Source organism: Anopheles bellator, chromosome 1, assembly GCF_943735745.2.
Source record: "Anopheles bellator chromosome 1, idAnoBellAS_SP24_06.2, whole genome shotgun sequence".
Lineage (NCBI taxonomy): Eukaryota > Metazoa > Arthropoda > Insecta > Diptera > Culicidae > Anopheles > Anopheles bellator.
This window is the reverse complement of record NC_071285.1, coordinates 2,747,580-2,766,375: the sequence shown is the minus strand read 5'-3', so window position 1 is coordinate 2,766,375 and position 18,796 is coordinate 2,747,580. Positions and strand designations below refer to the sequence as shown.

General features: G+C 49.4%; 2 protein-coding genes and 1 non-coding gene across 3 annotated transcripts; 1 reads left to right on the top strand and 2 right to left on the bottom strand.

Moving 5' to 3' along the window:
• Positions 1 to 8,186: 8,186 nt before the first annotated feature.
• Positions 8,187 to 8,259, bottom strand: Trnaf-gaa (transfer RNA phenylalanine (anticodon GAA)). Its single transcript has one exon. It is a non-coding gene; the product is annotated as a tRNA-Phe (tRNA).
• A 6,791-nt stretch (positions 8,260 to 15,050) lies between these two features.
• Positions 15,051 to 15,993, top strand: LOC131216775 (protein lethal(2)k10201). The gene is made up of 3 exons (XM_058211351.1): positions 15,051 to 15,281; positions 15,345 to 15,546; positions 15,604 to 15,993. Exons 1-3 carry the CDS (start codon positions 15,109 to 15,111, stop codon positions 15,955 to 15,957), a joined length of 729 nt encoding a protein of 242 aa, XP_058067334.1. The 5' UTR covers positions 15,051 to 15,108; the 3' UTR covers positions 15,958 to 15,993.
• A 79-nt stretch (positions 15,994 to 16,072) lies between these two features.
• LOC131216850 (delta-like protein 1) lies at positions 16,073 to 18,141 on the bottom strand. The gene is made up of 4 exons (XM_058211441.1): positions 18,022 to 18,141; positions 16,731 to 17,220; positions 16,474 to 16,665; positions 16,073 to 16,413 (listed from the first exon to the last, which is right to left on the bottom strand). Exons 1-4 carry the CDS (start codon positions 18,139 to 18,141, stop codon positions 16,073 to 16,075), a joined length of 1,143 nt encoding a protein of 380 aa, XP_058067424.1.
• Positions 18,142 to 18,796: the final 655 nt, after the last annotated feature.

Genomic DNA, 18,796 nt, shown 5'->3' with positions numbered 1-18,796 from the left:
GATTTTCTGCCTTTGATTGCTTTCCCTCGGCCGGCCTCATCGACGTGAAGATCGATCACCGGCACCACCTCTGCACCGTTCGGTTCTGGTTTTCTTACTTCTCTCCTGCGGAGTCCTGCTATTATTCTACCGAATCCCGTGCAGGTGTTCCGTCCGTGTTGTCAGATTAGGCCGGGAGCATGGAGAAAACGGAACGGAAGGACAGGTAAGGAGCGCACCGGACTCGGGAAAACCTGAAAAGTGGAAAACAGGGTGACGTAGGTAGGAAGGTCGAAACGGTTGATTTATACTGCACACAGCACAGCGAGGGACAAACAAATCTCCGAAAGGATCGTCTGCGGCACGGACCGAGAACGACGAATACGATACGATACGGACCCTCGGTTTGGACCAATTTACCGGCACCAGTTTTCTCACTTCTTGCGTCCGGTCGTTCGGTGCAGGTTAATAAATTCGACCCAGCCCAGCTCGACGATCCTCCCGAGGTCCTTCTGCTCGCCGTTCCCGTAACCTCCGACAGCGCACCGAAACTTGTGATGTTTCGCCCTTTTAATTCTGCTCCTGATTTATCCTGCCCCTAAAAAGCGAGAACGGGAAGAAGAAGCCCTTGCTTGGAGATCGCCCTTCGCTCGATCGGAACAGATCGGAGTGGACAGAGAGAGAGAGAGAGAGAGAGAGAGAGAGAGAGAGAGGGAGCGAGCGAACGAATGAATTAGGGTGTCCCTCAGGGAACCCAATAATCGATCCCTCCGCAGAGGTCACCAATTTAAAAGCCTCCGAAAGGCCCCGTGCCCGTGGCGAGGGTTTTAATTACGGCCTCCGGGTAGCAGTAATAAAAAAAGAATTAAAAGCATGATCGTGATCGAGCGAGCGAACCCGTCCCGATTTCGTCAAAAATCTGTGAAAAGGATACCCCCCCTCGGGATGACCTGTCGAACGGTGAAGGATATAGGGTTTCCTGGCCCGGCCAGCGCGTAACGGAGAGTGATGAAGATTGATGCACCCGTGGGTCCTACTTGATAATGATTGAAGATTGAAGTTTTGGACAAGGGGATTTTTAAACGGCCAACAAAAAATTGACGCTCGATCGCGCGTGATCGCTAAAATGGTGCCGGTGCATCCCGTGGGCCCAGGATGCAGAATAAAATCCGATATTCATTGGCCGCAACCCAGCAACTCACCTCAACCAAATGGTTCGATCGGGCAGCACTGTTGATAGCCAATCGAAGGAAATGGAATAAATAAAAATCTTGCGATCCGCTCGCCCGCCTTGGGCAGGTCAGCTGTGAGCTGGCTTGACCGCTCCCAGGCCCCGGCGTGATGATGATAATCTATATATATAAAAGAAAGTCGCCTAAAGGTTACACAATTCATAACTCAAGAACGACTGAACCGATCTGGCTGAAAATTGGTGTGGAGGTAGCTTAGAACCCAAGGAAGGCTTTAGGATACTTTTTATATTCCGACCGTGTCACAATAAATCTGCACAATGATTTTTCTTCGTACTGAAACGAGACAGACAGAGTGCGTAACAGCAAACAATTGTTGGCTTCTCTTTCTCGCTAAAGCAGCGTTCCCTCACCCCAAGCAAGCGCGGCAGACAAAGCGCGCAACAGCAAATAACTATTGGCCTCTCTTTCTCGCTAATGCAGCGTGTCCTCCTCCCAAGCAAAACTAAGCCCCCCCACCCCTCTCTCACGACCGCGTGTTTTCATTCCCTTCTCGAGAAAGGCCAGACAGAGAGCGTCACTACGATTACTTTGACGATTTGACAGTCTCTCTCGCACATTCTCGAACATTTGGAAATTTTTTATTGTTACTTGGCTGTCGTTTTTATAACTGTCAAAATGTATTGAAGTAACCCGCGAACACAGCGTAGTATCGTGATATACCGGACAGTGAATAACAAGTGCCTCATACATTTCCTTAACAATGCCGCGACCAAGACGGTCGAATCTTTCCCGACAAAGCCGTAATGCAAAAACTATGCGAAGTGTTGCGAATGAAATGACTGAAGAACAAAAAGAAATTGCTCGCGAAAGGACTCGGTTGGCAAACAGAAATCGGCGAGCGAAAAATAGAAACGCACAAGTAGATAATTTTCGACAAGATGCCGATTTGAATATTCGCTCAGTTTTTGTTGCAGAAGAAGAAGCTGATTTGTATCGGGCAGCGTTTCGATACAATTGCATCGCTAAGTACAGCGAGCATAAGAGCGTTCGCATTGGGCCAATGAACGTTCATTGTGATAAGTGTGATGCGTTGAAATTTTCCGGAGAAACGTCCGGATTGTGCTGCCTCAGCGGAAAAGTTAAATTGCCTTCACTGACTCCGCCACCAGAACCAATGGAATCATTACTTCGTGGCGAAACTCCCGAATCACGTCATTTTCTGGAAAACATTCGAAATTACAATGGCTGTTTCCAAATGACGTCATTTGGGGCAAAGATTATCAATGAACGAGGATTTAATCCGACATTCAAGGTATTTATTTATTTTTTTTTACTAACACACAGTATAGTGGAAGAATAACTTATTATAGTTGTTCCTACGTATTATGTTTCTTCTTCTTCTTATTGGGCAACAAACGCTGAGCGCTCTTAGCCTGAACCAGAGACAATGTTAATCTCTGATGCTTTCTGTAAGGGTTTGCTTTTACGGACGGGGTTGTTGGTCCCGCGCCAACTCCCTCTGGCACGCCGGTATCGGGAATTTTTGCTCCTGATAATAAAACCAAAAATGTAGTGTATCATAAGGTGCTGAACTGAACAAAAAGGAAAGCTAATCATAATAAAAAATATTTACTACATAAAATCCAAAACCTGCTTACTAATTGCCTTTGGGGCGGAACAAAGTTCGCCGGGCCTGCTAGTGGTAAATAAATAAACCAGACACGTCATAACATCGCCGTGCGCCGTGCGCATCCTGTTCCACAGTGCCAGAGATTGCCCGGCCGCCGAAGGTGCCATTCACTGGAATATCAACATCCCTCGGGCCCCGGGTTGTTGTTGAGCCACACAACCACAGGGGCCGCGTGGAGTTGAATTCAATTAACAATTTAAATTACACATTAACGAGTCGCAAGCCATCAAAAAGCGCCCCGCTCGCACCGCGGCCGGCCAGGCGGCCGGTGTATGCGTAGAATGTAACACGCTTGTCACGCGTCACTCGACGACTCGACTCGACGACTTTACAAATGCACAACATGTTGTGAACATTACCGGGATGAGCAATGGGGCCCCCGGGAATGGCCAGCCAGCCAGCCAGTGGCTCGAGAACGGGCATTTCTCTCCCGTGGCCCGCAGTCCCTGCTGGTGAATAGTCTAATGAACCTATAAGAATTCTGTTGGACCTCCGTTGGTGGACTCCGGTGGAAATGGCATGTCCCGGCCCGGGGAGGGTGGGACGAAAGCTTCTTCGGAAAAGGGCTGACCAGAATCGTAAACGATGCGAACGTGCCCGGGTGACTTGGTGGTGATATTATTGCTTGCAGTGAATTTGATTACGGGTTTTTTTTCGGTTGGTGCGGTGATTCTGATGGGCGGAAAGAATGTTGACTGCAAACCGAACCGCCGGGAGTTTGCCGGTCGCTGGTATGTTAATGGGCGATGTGATTCATCCGTGCGATTAGGGGCTGGCGGATCTTGCCGGTGCTCTTGTGGGCCATTTTTCTTTGCAGAATTGGATGTGAGTATTCGATTTCAAATCGGGGATCGCTCTTAACTGTAGTAAAATAAAATAGATGCCTAAAACAATTATCTGGTCGAAAGAATAGAATGAATTGTTAGTTAAGAATCGACCGTTTAATTTCTAATAAATTCCGTATTCTTGGTTTCTTCGACTTGAAAGCATTTTTAGTAAGTAAATGGAATGATCTACCGAGAAACTAAGCAAACTACATTATTTATAAAAATTTTAATAAATGATGGTCTTAGGTTTATATCTTCAGTTGGGGAAAAAGGAAACCAATATTTTTGCGTCAAGCTCAAAACTGTATTTAAGATGTTTCTCTAAGCTCTAGAAATCGATCCAGTTGTTGACAGTATAGTAGAGAACTAAATATATTGTTTGACGATACGGAAGCAACTCATAATAAATGATTCACTGCAAGTCCCACCAAGTACAGAGTAGAAGCATGCAAACCGTTAGGCCTACGTTCTTGGCCTAGTTCTTTGTGTAAATTGTTTGATTCCACTTTGTATTCGATCTTTAGCTTTACAGAATTTTTAGACTGATCTTCAAATTGGTATAAACTTGAAATCGTTTGATCGATACGTTACGCAATGTCGATAGAGATCGCCATCTACCATACATTTTTTAATTTTATAAGAGCACTTCAAAACATAAATATTCAATTATTAATTATTAATGCAACCCTTTATAGTATGATTATATTTTAGACCCAAATGCTCCATTTCTTCCGTAAGCTTCAGTATCAGCTTTCGTTCACTGATTGAAACGGCCCCTTTACCCGGAACGAAACTCAACCTGCCGATCGGCGGCATGTACCGGTCGCAAAACGGTACCGCTTTGGAATTAAACCATTCCAGTGCCGAGGCCGGACACGGAATCGGGTGCGAAACATCGAAGCACGGTTTGCATACGCACGCCCGTTCACTTCCGACGACGACGACGTCGTGCCGGAGCTGGTGCCGGAATTCCAACAAACTTTGGCCGCCCGTCAGTTAAGTGGCAAAGATCTTGAGCCAAGCCACTGAGCCAATTCTCTGCCAGTCAGCGCGCGGCTCGTGGGATGGACCTTTCTATGCGGAAGGGTTAGGCAGGTAGTTGGCAGGTCTCGCGGGCACAAAACAGGAAACGTGGCACGACAGGCTGGTGGTCAGTTCCTTTCTAAACCGATGCCTAAGCTGATTCAAGCCGAGCGCCGACGGCGAGGCGTGTCGGAGTGATCCAGGAACGAGAACGAGTGATTTGTTTACGGCCGGCGTGTCGGTGGGTTTGTGCTTCAACAAGCTGTGAAGTCGATCAAACGATCAGCTATCGAGGAACTGAATGTAAAAGTGAGTCAAAGTTAAACATTATGCCCCCGAAACTCTCCATCTGAAAACGAAAGCCCTCACGAAGCGCTCGGAACCTAACATTACGCCACACGACACGTGAGAAAGTAGCACCGCGCTCAAGGACCACGATCAGCCGTCTTTGGAGACGCGTTACTTGAAGCCCCGAAGGAACCGATCGGTTGATTGTGAGAAACGCCGAGATTGACACTCCAAACAACGCCAAACCCCTTGCCGAGACCTTTGCGAGTAGGTGTTGTGTCAAGATGGGCTTAACTATTGTTTGTCCCATTACGCCCGGGGACCCTGGACCCCGACCGGTTCGCGGGAGTTGTTATGAAAAATTTTGGTGAATCTCTGCCCCGGACCGGGCCGAGCCGAGATTGACTTTGAGGGACTTTGGCACGACAACAAACCAACAGAGTCCAACAAACAGTCAACAGACACGAGCCGCGCTTATGCTAACTTTTGGCGGATTTGCCAACAACCTGTTTGCGGAACAGCCCCCCGCCCCGAACCGAGGGAGAACCATTCTCGAGTGGGCCCCAACGGGGGAAAAACCCGCCAGGCCCAACAACCTCGATGACGTCACACGCGCGCTCAAGATCCGGGTCCGGGCGTCGCGTGTCACGATGGCGTGACACGCACTCGGAAAACTGGCTCACCCAGGCAGCCGACAGCGCATTTGTTGTTGAATCAGCTGTTGCGCAGCCCCGACCCCACCCCGGGGGGCCCTTGGGCCGGAAAAAACACATTCCGTTCAGCGCCAGCCCCAGCGAGGAAGTTCCGTCTCGCCCCGCATGGCGGCGCTTCCATTTATCGTCCACCCGTTTTTTTGTTTCGAATTTGAAACGTGAAAATGTGCCATTGTTGTGGGCCCCACACGGACGTATGGGGGGCACGCGCCCAGTGTTTGGCGCGCGATGCGGAAAACCCACAACAATGGCCGGCGGCGCCAACACGGGGCTTTGTTGTGCTTCCTCCTCGTCACTCTCTGTGTGTGGTTCCCAGTGTAGACTCCACGCGAACACCGGAACACACCACACATGCCTTTTCTGTCGAACAAATTCATGACCTACTTCCGGTCGGTTCCGGAATCCTCACTACTTTCTGGTGGATCTTCCGCGGGGGGCCGGACCGGACCACGGTAAACAAAGTGAAAGTAATGAAAAATGCATGATTTATCGTTCAATAGAGAGCAAAGAACCGGGTTGGATTGGTTGCGGTAGTTAATTACCAACGAGAAGCGAGAACGGGAAATTTACGAGCAACGTGGACCCGGCTAGAACCGGAACGCCGGATTTAATGTCACTCGCTGTCATGGCGGCGCTCTGCATATTACTCTCTAATCGGGCCGGCGGAACAGAGGCTGCGATGGAGAATGACAGTTCTAATCAAATTACGACGGCACACGATCGTGTGGCGGGGGGGTTTCCCGTGGTTAATGATCGTTATGCTTTCACAATGGGACAGAGTAGTTGGGGAAAAGGGGGCCCAAAGTGTGCGGCCCACCATTCGGACCAAGATCGGACAATAAACCTTCTAGTGCTTCATTAAGTCCATTGGTAAATCAGCAAGAATAAGGTCAGTGTTACGGAGCGGATCTATTGCGCGAAGGAGTGTGGTCCAAGGTGTTCTTGCGTATACTGACCAGTTCTGATCTTTTTGCGCGTTAAAACCATTTGTTAATCGACTTTGACAGGATAGATGGGTACTACTACCTGACAGTGGAGCCGTCGACAGAAGATGGGTTTCCGACTATTAGAGTTCCGATGATGAGAGAGATGCAGTTAATCCTTCCGGATGATCTCAGCAGCTTGATTGGAACGGTCCACGAGTAAAAGACTGAAGACCAGAGCATCTTTTTCTATGCATGCATTGATTCTTGGTGCTGGTCTATCTGTTTGGGTCTATTTTCGTTCTATTCATCTGAAGCCCTGTATTTCCTACGCTTATCTGACGTACTGTTTACTTTTGCTCTTGTCTACAATGTATGGCGAGATGCAAACTGGATCCACGCGGGGATCCAAACTGGATCTATGGCGAGGACCGATTGTTTTAGAACTCGTAGAACTGGCTTATCTTTATTGCTTTTGACGATAGCTTGGAAGTCGTCGCGTTCTCAACAGTCATAGCGATGCGATCATTCTAAAAAAGGCTTAAGAGTCACTACTACGTTGTATACTAAGTTTTGACGTTCGATACCAGAGAACGCTGCCACCAGCCTAATTCTTTTTTGTTCTATTGGTACACTCTTCAAAAGAACGTATGTGAAGTTTCATTTTATTCGATCACTTAATTCGTATTTTACAAGCCATTTAGTATCGACGCGTCACAGTATTTTTTACAGCTGTTATGACGTCATCATTTAATGTAAAACGCTTTCCACGTGCGATTTTTTAGGTCTAAAAACAGATGGAAGTCGCTAGGGGCCAAATCTGATGAATAGGGTGGATACTCCAACAATTCGAACTATAATTCATGGATTTTTGCCATTTTCAAATCATGGATTTTTGCTCTTGTGAAAGGGTGCATTGCCCTAATGAAAGAGGATGGTTTTCTTCTTCAAACCGGGTCTTTAGCGAATTTTCACTTTCAGTAGGTCTTAAAGATTACAACAATTTTCGAAATTTGTTGTTTAACCATTTTGCAAGTAACCGGTCCGGTAACAAAAATCCAATTCCACTCAATGAGATAAAATACTAAACATACTAAAATTCTTTAAGTGATTCGATGATTTTCCAATACGACATCCTGTATATATTATACGATTTTAAGTGTTGTGTCTGTTTTTTACGTTTTTGACGTGGATCGCCTTCAAGCCTAGCACGACCACGTTTAAACTTAGAAACACCCCTTTTAATCCCCAAACTGAAGGTGAAGAGTCCTTATAGACTTTCAACATTCGTTCATAATTTTCCTTTGCTCCTAAACCTTTCAAAAATTAAACCAATGCACTATACTTGATTTTTTCCATTGTGCAAAATACGGTAACATGTCGATACTAAATAGCTTGTAAAATAAAATTAGGTGACCGATTTGAATCAAACTATGAACGTGCATTCATATGACCAGTGTACCAATAAGGCTCGTAGCTGCGCGCTTCGATATCGAACGTCAAAACTTAGTATACAACCCAGTAATTAATCAACAAAAAAGGGGAGAATGTGCCGAAACCCGGGATTGAACCGGGGACCTTTAGATCTTCAGTCTAACGCTCTCCCAACTGAGCTATTTCGGCGCCGCTGATAACGGAGTTCCCGTGGGCAGCCTTCTCGTTAGCTTGCTCTTATCATTCCCACAGTAATACCCACACAACCATAAGCCCGTCCACCGTTCCCAAAACGCCCTCTGCCCCCGTGACGTACCAGCATAAAATCAAAATAACCGTTATGGAACCGGGCGGGCTAACGGTGGTCCTGAGAAAAGCCCTCGAAAAGAGTAGCATTTCAGCAACAGCCGATTCTTTGCGTTCTCCCGTATAAGTAAGGCGCAGGAAAGCAGGATTAGCAGGCAGGGCTGGCACCATAGGGGTGCAGGGGGCCGTGGCACTCGAGCCCCCGTGTGCAACGCGTGCTGGTCACGTGTGACCGTTTTCGCTACAGTTCGCCCCGGGCTATTGTGGCGAGGTGTGTCCGCGAAGGATTCTCACCGGGATGCGGGCCCGGTTCATTTATTTATTACCACAATGAAGTGCCACCCCTTGCGCGGCGATCGGTCGAGTGGCACTTCAGAGGGATCTGGTCCACGCTTTTTTCGCTGGGAAACTTGTCTTCCCCCAGCCGGGTGCTGCCCGGGTAGTTGATTTTCCCACTTTTCGGCAATTGACGATCATTAGAACCGTGGCCTTTTCTGTGGACGGGACGGAGGGAGAGCACAACCGCGATGACATGCCGGTGCATGAGGGTCATAATTAGCGCATTAGCGGAGGGTCCGACCCTTTGGGGTGTTTTAATGAAACGATGAGCTCGAGTTTGTTATTCAAATTCAAAAGGCCCCCGGTCTCGGAGGGTTCAGGATTGAAAGACTAGACCTTTCACGGCATATCGGCAACCTTCTCCGTGTCAGCTCTCCGATCTCCGGTTGGCGGGCCAACAGGTTCCATTAGGGGACCGTCAAGGACACGTCAAGCCCATCGGTCGGTATCTGATCTGATTTGTCTTCGGGTGGCAATCAACATGGCGTGATTAATTTTCATTCCCCCCCCTATTAGGACCGGCTCCGAAGTGTCAAGTGGCAAGATGTACTCCTTAGCGTACCAGCTCCTCGTCGGAGCACACAAAATGGCGCCCTTGGCGTGGGTAGCCGGCCGGGGGTGTGATTGATGGACTTTGACTTAATTCGCCGCCTGCCAGCCGATCCGATCGTCTGATCCGCTAGAACCGCCCGAAAGGCCGCGCTATCGATAGATCGGTCGGGTCGGAGCGCTGTGTCATTTCGCTCAATCGAATAAATCTAGACGAAATGTTAATGTCGCAACGCGAACCGGGTGGCACGGGAATTGGTACTCGGGGTTTGGTTTGGAGCTTTCGGCACTTCGGCCCCTGATTGGTATGCTGTAGAGAATCGGCCAAGGCTTTAATCGACTCCCGCGGGCTTTCAACGGAATCATCTCTACCGGGTCGTAGAAGAACTCGGGATCTTAAGTGTCAGGCAGTGCCTGTGAATATAAATGGCCATTGTACCGGTCTTCTAAAGTACCGGCGATAGGACAACCGTTCTGATAAGTAGGATTAGAATTCTAATTTAGGATCCTGTTAAGACCGAATAAAGAGGACCCAGCACCTAAACTTCTTTTGGGCCCTAGTGACAGATATGTGGTCAGTTCTCATTTCCGTATCGCCGTAGCCGTATAAATTAGCGAAAAAACCCAGAAGTGCCCTCCGAGCCCAGCACGAAGACCGACCTTCGCCGCGAGAATCTTCCGCTAGAGACTCCGGGGCTCGACCAGTAAACTGAAACGAGGAAGCGTCCGAGGCACCGGCACCGGGTGGCAGAACTTTCAATTTCTAATACCGGCGATTAGCTGGCCCAGCTCGCGAACACAAATCGCGAGAACACGGCGTGTGTACTTCCTGTAGTCGTGACTTGAGGTCCGGCGCGGCTGCGGCGTCTGGAGGCGCCCGCTCGGCCACACGGCCATAAATCCGTTCGTTGACGAACAGGTCGGCTCGGATCGATCCGTGGGTCGTAAACCCGATCGTGGCCCGGCGCGTTTTATGTATGCTTCACGCGACTCACTCGGAATGGTGTCTTGTCATTGCCTTGTCGACGGAAACCGTTTCGGAGCACCAGCTCCGAAGTACTTGTGTTCTTTCTTTTGAGGTGGACGTGGATAAAAACAAGGTGCCCATTTTATTACTTGGTGGCCGGCTCCATACATCAACACCTAATTAGAGGGCTGATTAGCCGCGCCAAGAGACAGTGTCCTCAAACTGTGTTTTATTACTCGCCGGGATGCCGGATCTTACGGAGGGTCTTCTTCGAGTTGTCCTAAGAGGCAACCTATTTTAGAGTCGGAGTAGCCAGATTTTGTGTTTTTTAATCCCGGACAATCCCTTATCGATAAGGCTTGTAACCTTTCATCATCGAGAATCGGAACGAGGCGGCGGCGTCCGTTAGAAAACGAACTCCGCGGATCGGCCGATGTCGGCCCGCACTCATTAATCTTCTATTTATCATCGATGCGATGTGAGCACGATTAAGACACGATCCTCTGTCGGCCAGCACCGCGAGTTAATTGTTCCGAGAGTCCTTGGCCAACGCTTGCCCGATATTCCGTATTCCAAATGAGGATTTAATGACTGTTTCCAACGGCCGAGAAAACCCGATCGACGATCAATATTTACTAACCGAGCCAAATGAGTCGCTTTTTTCTTTCCAAAACTGCAAACTACATATCTCACGGAGCCACTCGACTTTAGGCCTCACGGGCGAAGGTCGGGGTCTATTTGTGGATCGCTCCGGCCGATCGAGTTACGGGCGCTACTGTCATCTTCAGTTCTCACAGGCCCGCGGTTCGCTGGGGGGATTTGTCGTTTGTCACCGACAAGTGCAGGCCTAATGATCCATCGCCAACCAGTTTGCTGTGCCGCTCCTACGAGCGGCCCGGCCGTGTCCAATCGAAGCCATTTATTAAACGAAGCTGTCAAACGGGTTTACCTCCGACCCGATCCGAGGGGGAGGGCCCCCAAGAGTCACGCTGGCTGCGAGAGTTTGTTCGGGGCCCCGTTGGGAGGGACGGCTGAGGCAAGCGCGATTGGGCAATGGCGCCGCTTAGTGCCTAGTGGAATGGTAAGTGCTGGGAATAGGCAGGGATAGACAGTTTGTATCATTCAAAAGATTTGACTTGTTTTCTCCGACACTCCGACACTGTGACACTCTGACAGTCCGACACTCCGACACTCCGACATTTGATCTGTAGAAAAGTTCAGCTACTTGACACAAGAAATCAATTCTTCGATTGGAACTACTCCGAATCGACTCCTCTAGGTCCCAGTAACTTATCAGCCCGATCGAGTGGAGGTGCCCTACAATCACCGATAGATTGAGGTGTAGTTGAAGATATTTCCTGGAGTTCCTTCGCTGCCGGGCGCCACAAAACCCGGTAGCAGGAAATATGCTGCGTCCGCCGTGCGCCGTGTCGTGGCTGCCCAGCTGCGATTAGACGCAGCGAGGCCACATGACGCGCCTGACATTTAATGCGTTTGATAAGCCGCAAAGGAAAGCCGCGCCTTACGCACCGCACCGGCGTGCTGGTGTTAATTAATGATGCTGATTGGGTGGCTTTCGCAGATGGAAAGTTACACGGCCTCCGGGCGCATAAGAAATCTCCATCTTCTACCATCTCGACAGTCGGCGTGTGGGAAAATTGGGAATTTTCCTCTTCCCAGGAGCCCGGGGTCGTTTCCTTTTCTCAAAAACACTCACCACACCAAATAAGGGATTGAGTCCTTTTGGCGCGCGCGGGACAATGGCAAGACCGGGTGCAGCGGCCAAGTGCGCCAAGTGAGAAATTGCATCCGACGACGATGCACCGGCCGTGGGCCATGAATTGAATCTCTCTGCCGACGTCGTCTTCCCGTCGTCTTTTCGGTCTATTTATTTTCGGCATCTCCGAAGGGCTCCGGGTGCGTGCGGGGCGAACCGAGGGTCTCTCGGTTTCGACGTTGCACATGCTCAACGTTCCCACGCATCATGATCTCCGAAGATCAAGCCTCCGAGGATCAAGAAGAAGAGGCAACACAGCATCGGCATCGGCAGCATAACGCTCGGAACGCTCTGCTTGGGGTCGTGTCAGCTTCGCTTCTTACTGTTTTTTTTTTTATTAGGTTATTTTGTTTGCGTTTTTCGTTTCGTTTTGCGCATTCTGCCTCTGCCTCTGTTTCTGCTCCTTCGGGCCGGGTTCTGGGTTGTGTGTTGTCAATTTTCCATTTTTCCCCGTTCTACTTCACTTTGACCGTTTTGTTACTTTCGACCATTCTGCTCCTTTTTTTGCTGTCCCTCTTTTGGGATCTGTTAAACAACAGGGAAGGCAAGCAAAGGAGCGTGTAATCGTGGAAAATGCGAAGAGAGGTCCGGCATCCAGCAGAAGGTCCCGAATGTTGGCAGAACGTGGAGGGTATTATATTATTCTCAAAAGAACACGTGTTCAAAGCGTGTGGAGGTCTCGTCGTAGGATGCGATCCCGAAGCGACTTCCCGGGCAAGCGAACCTCTTGGGAACGTAAACCTCCGTTACGTTGCGTATCCTATCCGGACACCCCCGGAAAGGATACGATCGGGCGAACGGCGGGCGGTGAAAGTCACCTTAATGAGTGATGGCGTCACTAACTACATAACGGGGGATCGCGGGGCAGTATAATTTTCCCCGGGCAAAGCAAATCATCTGACCTTGCCCACTGTCCCCGGCCCCGTGACGGGCCCGGCCAGTGGAGCGCGAAAATCCGGTTTGGGCCTTTTCGGGCGCAAATTAGCGAAATTACTGGCCCCCGAGAGCGATCCGTTTCTGCGTCGAAGTGCGCCGAAGTGCACGAGAGGTCCAGGAATGAAAGGGGTTGCATAATTTGCAGTTCCTTGGACCCTCAAGAAAATCGCAGTTTGTTGCCTGGTGTTTTCCATCTGGCTCATTCTACCCCCCAAAACATAATAAAATGTGGAAAAAAGGAAAAAAGTTTTCCAAACAATGTATTACGTCTCGAAGTGTACGAATCGTTTGATTTTCTCAAAAAATCAGAAAAGAATCAATTAAAACTAGAATAAATTTAATTGGAAGAATAAAATAGAATAACGATAAATTCATATTGAGAAAAAGAAAAGGAATAGGTCCAAACGGGCGATAAAGATCCTGGTGGAATACTTGCACAACCTTTGTTTCGTTTTCAACATTTTAGGACGGCCGTCGCTCGGACGAACCGGTTACGGTGGCCAAATAGTTCTTCTTCCACGCTGCAGTTAGTTGTGAAATTCTTTCACGCGTCCACAAACCACGCTACGCACTCGGAAATGGTGTGATTAATGGCCCCCCCTGTACCCTCATCCGCTCACCAGAAGCCATTTTGGGGCCCTTCTTTTTCTTCCGTAAACAGAAAGGCAGAAAGCCCAATTATCCGCCCCAAGAAGGGAAGTGATCCGTGCACCGGCTGTCACTGTCCTGTGTGCGCCAACAAAATCTCCCTGCGGCCGAATCCAGGGCTTCCGAGCCCTTAACCCTGAACTTGAGCCCCGCAATTAGTGTCTGCCAAAATGTTTTCACAGTTGCTGCTACCGTATTGTCCCCGGTACCTCCTTTTCGGACACTGCAATTTCGGTTCGCTGGCCACTGCTGCACCACCACGGAACGCTGAATGAAACCACCAGGCCAGAGCCCTTTCTTACGTGGCCGAGGCATGTCGGCGCGGGGCCACACTCCAATTAAGTTGCTTCCACCCAGAAACGCATCATCAACAAGTGTCTGCTGTTCTTTATTTTCGGGACCATCCATCCGGGAGGGCGGCCTGTTCCAGTGCCGTGCTGCTGGTTCCGGTAATTGCCCAACGATGACTCCGGTGGCAATTATAGGAAAATTTGGAGCCCCGTTTAAAAAGAAAACAAAACCGACAGCAGCCGCAGCACACGCATGGACCCTTTCATTAGCGCTAATCCTTATCCCAAATGTTTTTGACCGCAAACCGTGCTGCTCCGGTGGGGCGGTCAAGCCGACCGCACAGAATGCGTCGCTCATTTAAGCATTAAAATATGGATGCGGCAAAAATGTCGATGACCGATGGAGTCCAAAGAGAGGCGATGGCATGATTCACTTCCGGCCATGGCCAGAAGCAAAGCATCTGACTCACCTCAATTCCAGGAAATCGCCAGAACGCGACCAACAGCTTCAGCTTCACCCGTTTAGCTTCGTCACCGTTGGGCGTGAATTTTTTTCCGGGGAACACCTCGATCGATCGGTCGGTGATCGTTTACATAAAAGATGTGCCAATTCGGTGGAAGCCGCACGTGATGCAATCTGGGCAATGATGTAGTTACTACAATACGCTAATTGGGCGGCTGTCGATGCGGTTACAGGTGGTTGCGATGACTTAATGAAGGGATAATTATAAAGCCATCAAAAATCAATCCGATCAATCAAACCGTAAACGAGTTCGCTTAGATTTTTTTCATTTATTTCTACCCGAGTAGAAAATTAAAATTTAAAACAAACGAAAATCATTCCCACGATTAACGCCTGTGAGGTATGCAATTGTGCAAAGAGCGGAGAAATTTCCCGACAGGCTTAGAATGGGTCACTTGTTTTTAATTTAAACAAAACTACGGATTTAATCGAATAAAATTAAATTTGCAACACTTCTCTTTCTTTACTTTCGCGGCCATGAACTGAAATGTTTGAATTTTCTGTTCATTTGGAGCGACATCTGTAGGAAGTTTGTACAAGCTACAACCTTTCGTCAAATCGAACGAACGTTGAGTTGAGCAAATGTCAAATTCGCCAGCTGTTTCGAGCGTTGTAAACAAACCATTCAAACAAACCAGCAAACAAACCAATTTTCCGAAGGAAACCTTTTCCTTTCTCTCTTTTTTAGTCAGTGAAATAAAGTATGGAATACACCGCGAAGGAGATTGTTTTGGAGTTACTAAAAAAGTACGCCGTCGGTCGCCGTCCGCCAGATGATGAGTTCTTCCGAGAGGGTAATACGTACTACTTCAAACCCTTCAAGCCCTTGGGAGTGTTGAGCGAATTACCGTCCACAGCAACAGATGACAAAAATGTGTAAGTTGCGTGGAAAGTATACCCCTTGAACGTTAAATTAAAGTTAAAGTTGCTTTCTTTCAGCGACATCAACTGCAACGTGCCAGATTGCACCTTTTTCTGCCAATCGGTTACCGACTACGAGTGCCACTACAACGCACTGCACCGGTACACTTGTGGTCAGTGTAAAAAGATTCTCCCGAATGCCCATCTGCTAGATTTGCATCTTTCCGAGGTGCACGATTCGTACTTTGCCGCCCAGGTTGAAGCCGCAAAGCATCCGATGGTAGGGCCACTTCAAACACATAACCCTACCAGTTTTACTAACCTCCACCGTTTACAGTATGCTTGCTTCCGAGAGGAATGTAAATACCGTAGCAAGGACTGCGCTGAGCGACGGGACCATTGCATACGGGAGCACAAGTTTCCACACAATTTCCGTTTCGACAAACCATCGGAGCATCAGTTGCAGCGCTCGAAAGAGTCGCCTATGGACGGCGGGGAAACGGATGAACCGACACCGATCGACAGACTCCCGCAGGAAGATATGGCACCGCCTCGGTGTAGGAAAAACTATGTCTTTGGCCACTCACGGCAACGTACATTCAAACCCACGAAAACGGCCGGCCCGAAGTGTGATATTCTCGAGAGCAACCAGATGGTGGTGGACTTGCTGGAAAGTCTGCCAAAGGAATGATGCGACGGCGAATCTACATTTGCAGAACCATCCGTTTGTGGTTCGATTGTTACTTAAAAACTTAAGATGATTAGGGGAAATAAATAAAATGAATTTAAAGTGCAATACGATCGGTTTAGGCCTCGTTGTCTAAATCCTCTGAGCTGTACTCGGCGCTGAAGTCGTCACTGGCGCTCGTTAGCGTCGCATTTCGATAGGCTTCCTGGCTTTCGGTACCCGCGGTGGATGTTGCCAGTTCCGGAGATGCTTCGCTGGGACCGGAATCGGTCGCTGCCGATGTCGACGTTGGCTCCGTGGTGCTGGTCGATGTCATCATGGACATTGGTAGAATCTCACAGTTCCGGCCCTTGTACCCGGTTGGGCATTCGCAACGGAAGAAGCCGTCTTCCTTGATCAGTGATTTGCACTTGCCATCGTTCTGGCAGGTCCCTGGATTCTGTTCACAGTAGTTGAGCTCTGTATACGAAGAAACAGCATGGTCAAACGATGATCGTGGAACTCGTTTCAGCCACTTACCCTGATCGCAGAGCATTCCACCCCAGCCAGGCTTACAGTTACATTCCCACGGTCGTCGGCAGTCCCCATTCACGCAGCCCGGATACGCGTGGCATTTGGCGCAATCCTTACCCATCCAGCCGACCTTACACCGGCACTCGCCTGGGCGTCGGCAATATCCGTGCTCTCGACTACAGTTGGCGGCACAAATCGCTACACGCCGAAACAGATCGATTAAGTGATCGACAATCATCCGGATTCGGCGCACTTTTACTCACGTGTCTGACAGAGGATTCCGGTCCATCCCGGAAGACATTTGCACTCGAGGGGCTTGGAGCATGTTCCGTGTTGACAACCCGGCAACACCTGGCAATCTCGGCACGTCGGACCGGCCCATCCCAAGCGGCAACGGCACTCCCCGGGGGCCTCACAGTACCCCCGCGACGGATGGCAATCGGCACGGCAAAGCGGTTCCGAGCAGAAGATGCCATCCCAGCCCTTGTGGCAGACACACTCGAACGAAACCTGGCAACCGCCGTGTTGGCAGCCCGGAAGTGGAATGCACCGATTGCAGTTCTCGCCGTAGAAGCCCAGCTTGCATCGGCATTCGCCCGGCCGTTTGCAGTAGCCCTGGAGCGGATCGCAGCCTTTCTTGCAGATCGGAACATCGCACAGATCGCCGGCCCAGCCGGGAAGACACTTTACGTCGCCATTGTCGTCACACACGTAGTGCGAGTACTCGTTCTGTGGCGTCGGTAGCTCACAGGCCTGCAAAGGCCACGGATAAGAAAAGATATAGAAGAGCAGGGTCAGTTCCCAAAGTAAGCCAATAAAACCTATATTAATTGGACGGGGGTAGTTAGCGGTCTGAGAAAAAGAGGAAAGCAATTTCCCTAAGGAAGAGGGCCAGAACATAATTTGTAGGAAAGGCAGTTAGAATAATTTAAAAGTTGCACACTCATCACCAATCGTAAATCCAGAGACGCCCGAAGGAGCGAAGAAAATAAGAACCGAAGCCTCGTACCCAATCCGGGGTCCGGGACCGTTAAGAGCGGAAAAAACACTTTGCGCCGCCTAACAGACGCCATTATAAAAACAAACGGACGATGCCGAACGAGTTATTTCAGCTGATGCATGTCCACCGCTGGCGGTCCGGCAGCGACACGGCCTCGGAAACTCGGATAATGGAAGAACAGCCACCTAACGGGTTTCCGACGGACGCAAGTAACCTGGACGCCGTAGTTCGGAGAACTTCGGCGCTCCCAAACGGGTTTCCAGTGCCCGGAGAAGCACGTTTTGACATGCATTTCCGAGACTTATTACGCGTGATCCGCCGGTGGCGCACTTCTTTCAAGTTTCTCTTTAGGCAACGTCCTCTGAACCCAGCCGATCGCGCGTGGCGCACTTTATAGGACAACGAATTTCTTTACTCTCCCACCGCGCTAACGGTCTGTGGTCGGTCGCCGGTCGCTAATGGAGAAATCTAGGATCAGTGTCATTGCCATCGTTAATCCCAGCCTTCCCTCCCGCGGTCGGTAAAAGTAGACACAACGCATAATTTCACTCAACCTGCTTCTTCCACTTTGGCACATAACGGACGGCTTCACTCGCTGGCGGCAGCAGCGCGGCCAATTGCAGCAGCGCCAGTCCGGTGGCGACGATGATCTGATAGTAGAAACTGTGACTCATATTTACGGTCCCCCGACGATGATCCAATTCACACACAAACGGGTTGGTCACTTCCTTTGCTCCAAAAAAGCTGGTGCTAATCTCGAGCGATCATTAACCTTTCACGGAGTGTCAGGTGCCGCGATTTAGAACTTCCCGAGATGGGAGATCAACCCTTTGCCCGACCGAAACCAATCCACTCCGTTCGTCGCCTGGCCGGAGACTGAAGATCGCGGCTTCGAAAGGCAGCAGAGGCCATAGAAAGAGGCGGACCACCCGACTTCTTCTGCCCGCGGTTTGTTTTAGCTTTCTTGTTGCGTGCTTTCTCCTGCGTGTCGCGATGCGGATTGCGTCTAGCGGTCAGCGAAGGCGAACCTGTTGGCGGCACCGCAGACTTGACCGCTGTTTGTTCGTATATTATCACACATTGAACGTGCTTCGAATACTATTGAAACATACTCGTTATGACAAACAAATGTTCGAAAGTGTTGGATACGAAACTTTCTAAAACGAAATATTCTACCGGAAGACAAATTTTAGAAACTTTGGTTGTTTGTAGAAAGTCATCGATCAGGTTGCTCAACACTGCTGAAGCAAAACTGCGGATTTAATCGATTGAAATAAAATTTGTAACTCTTCTCTTTCGGTACTTTTGCGGTTATGAACTGAAATGTTT

Coding starts and splice junctions, on each gene's coding strand:
- LOC131216850 (XM_058211441.1), bottom strand. CDS start 18,141: ATGAGTCACAGTTTCTACTATCAGATCATCGTCGCCACCGGACTGGCG. Junction 17,221..18,021: donor TGCCAAAGTGGAAGAAGCAG/GTTGAGTGAAAT, acceptor TGGCCTTTGCAG/GCCTGTGAGCTACCGACGCC. Junction 16,666..16,730: donor CGGAATCCTCTGTCAGACAC/GTGAGTAAAAGT, acceptor TTCGGCGTGTAG/CGATTTGTGCCGCCAACTGT.
- LOC131216775 (XM_058211351.1), top strand. CDS start 15,109: ATGGAATACACCGCGAAGGAGATTGTTTTGGAGTTACTAAAAAAGTAC. Junction 15,282..15,344: donor GCAACAGATGACAAAAATGT/GTAAGTTGCGTG, acceptor GCTTTCTTTCAG/CGACATCAACTGCAACGTGC. Junction 15,547..15,603: donor AAGCCGCAAAGCATCCGATG/GTAGGGCCACTT, acceptor CACCGTTTACAG/TATGCTTGCTTCCGAGAGGA.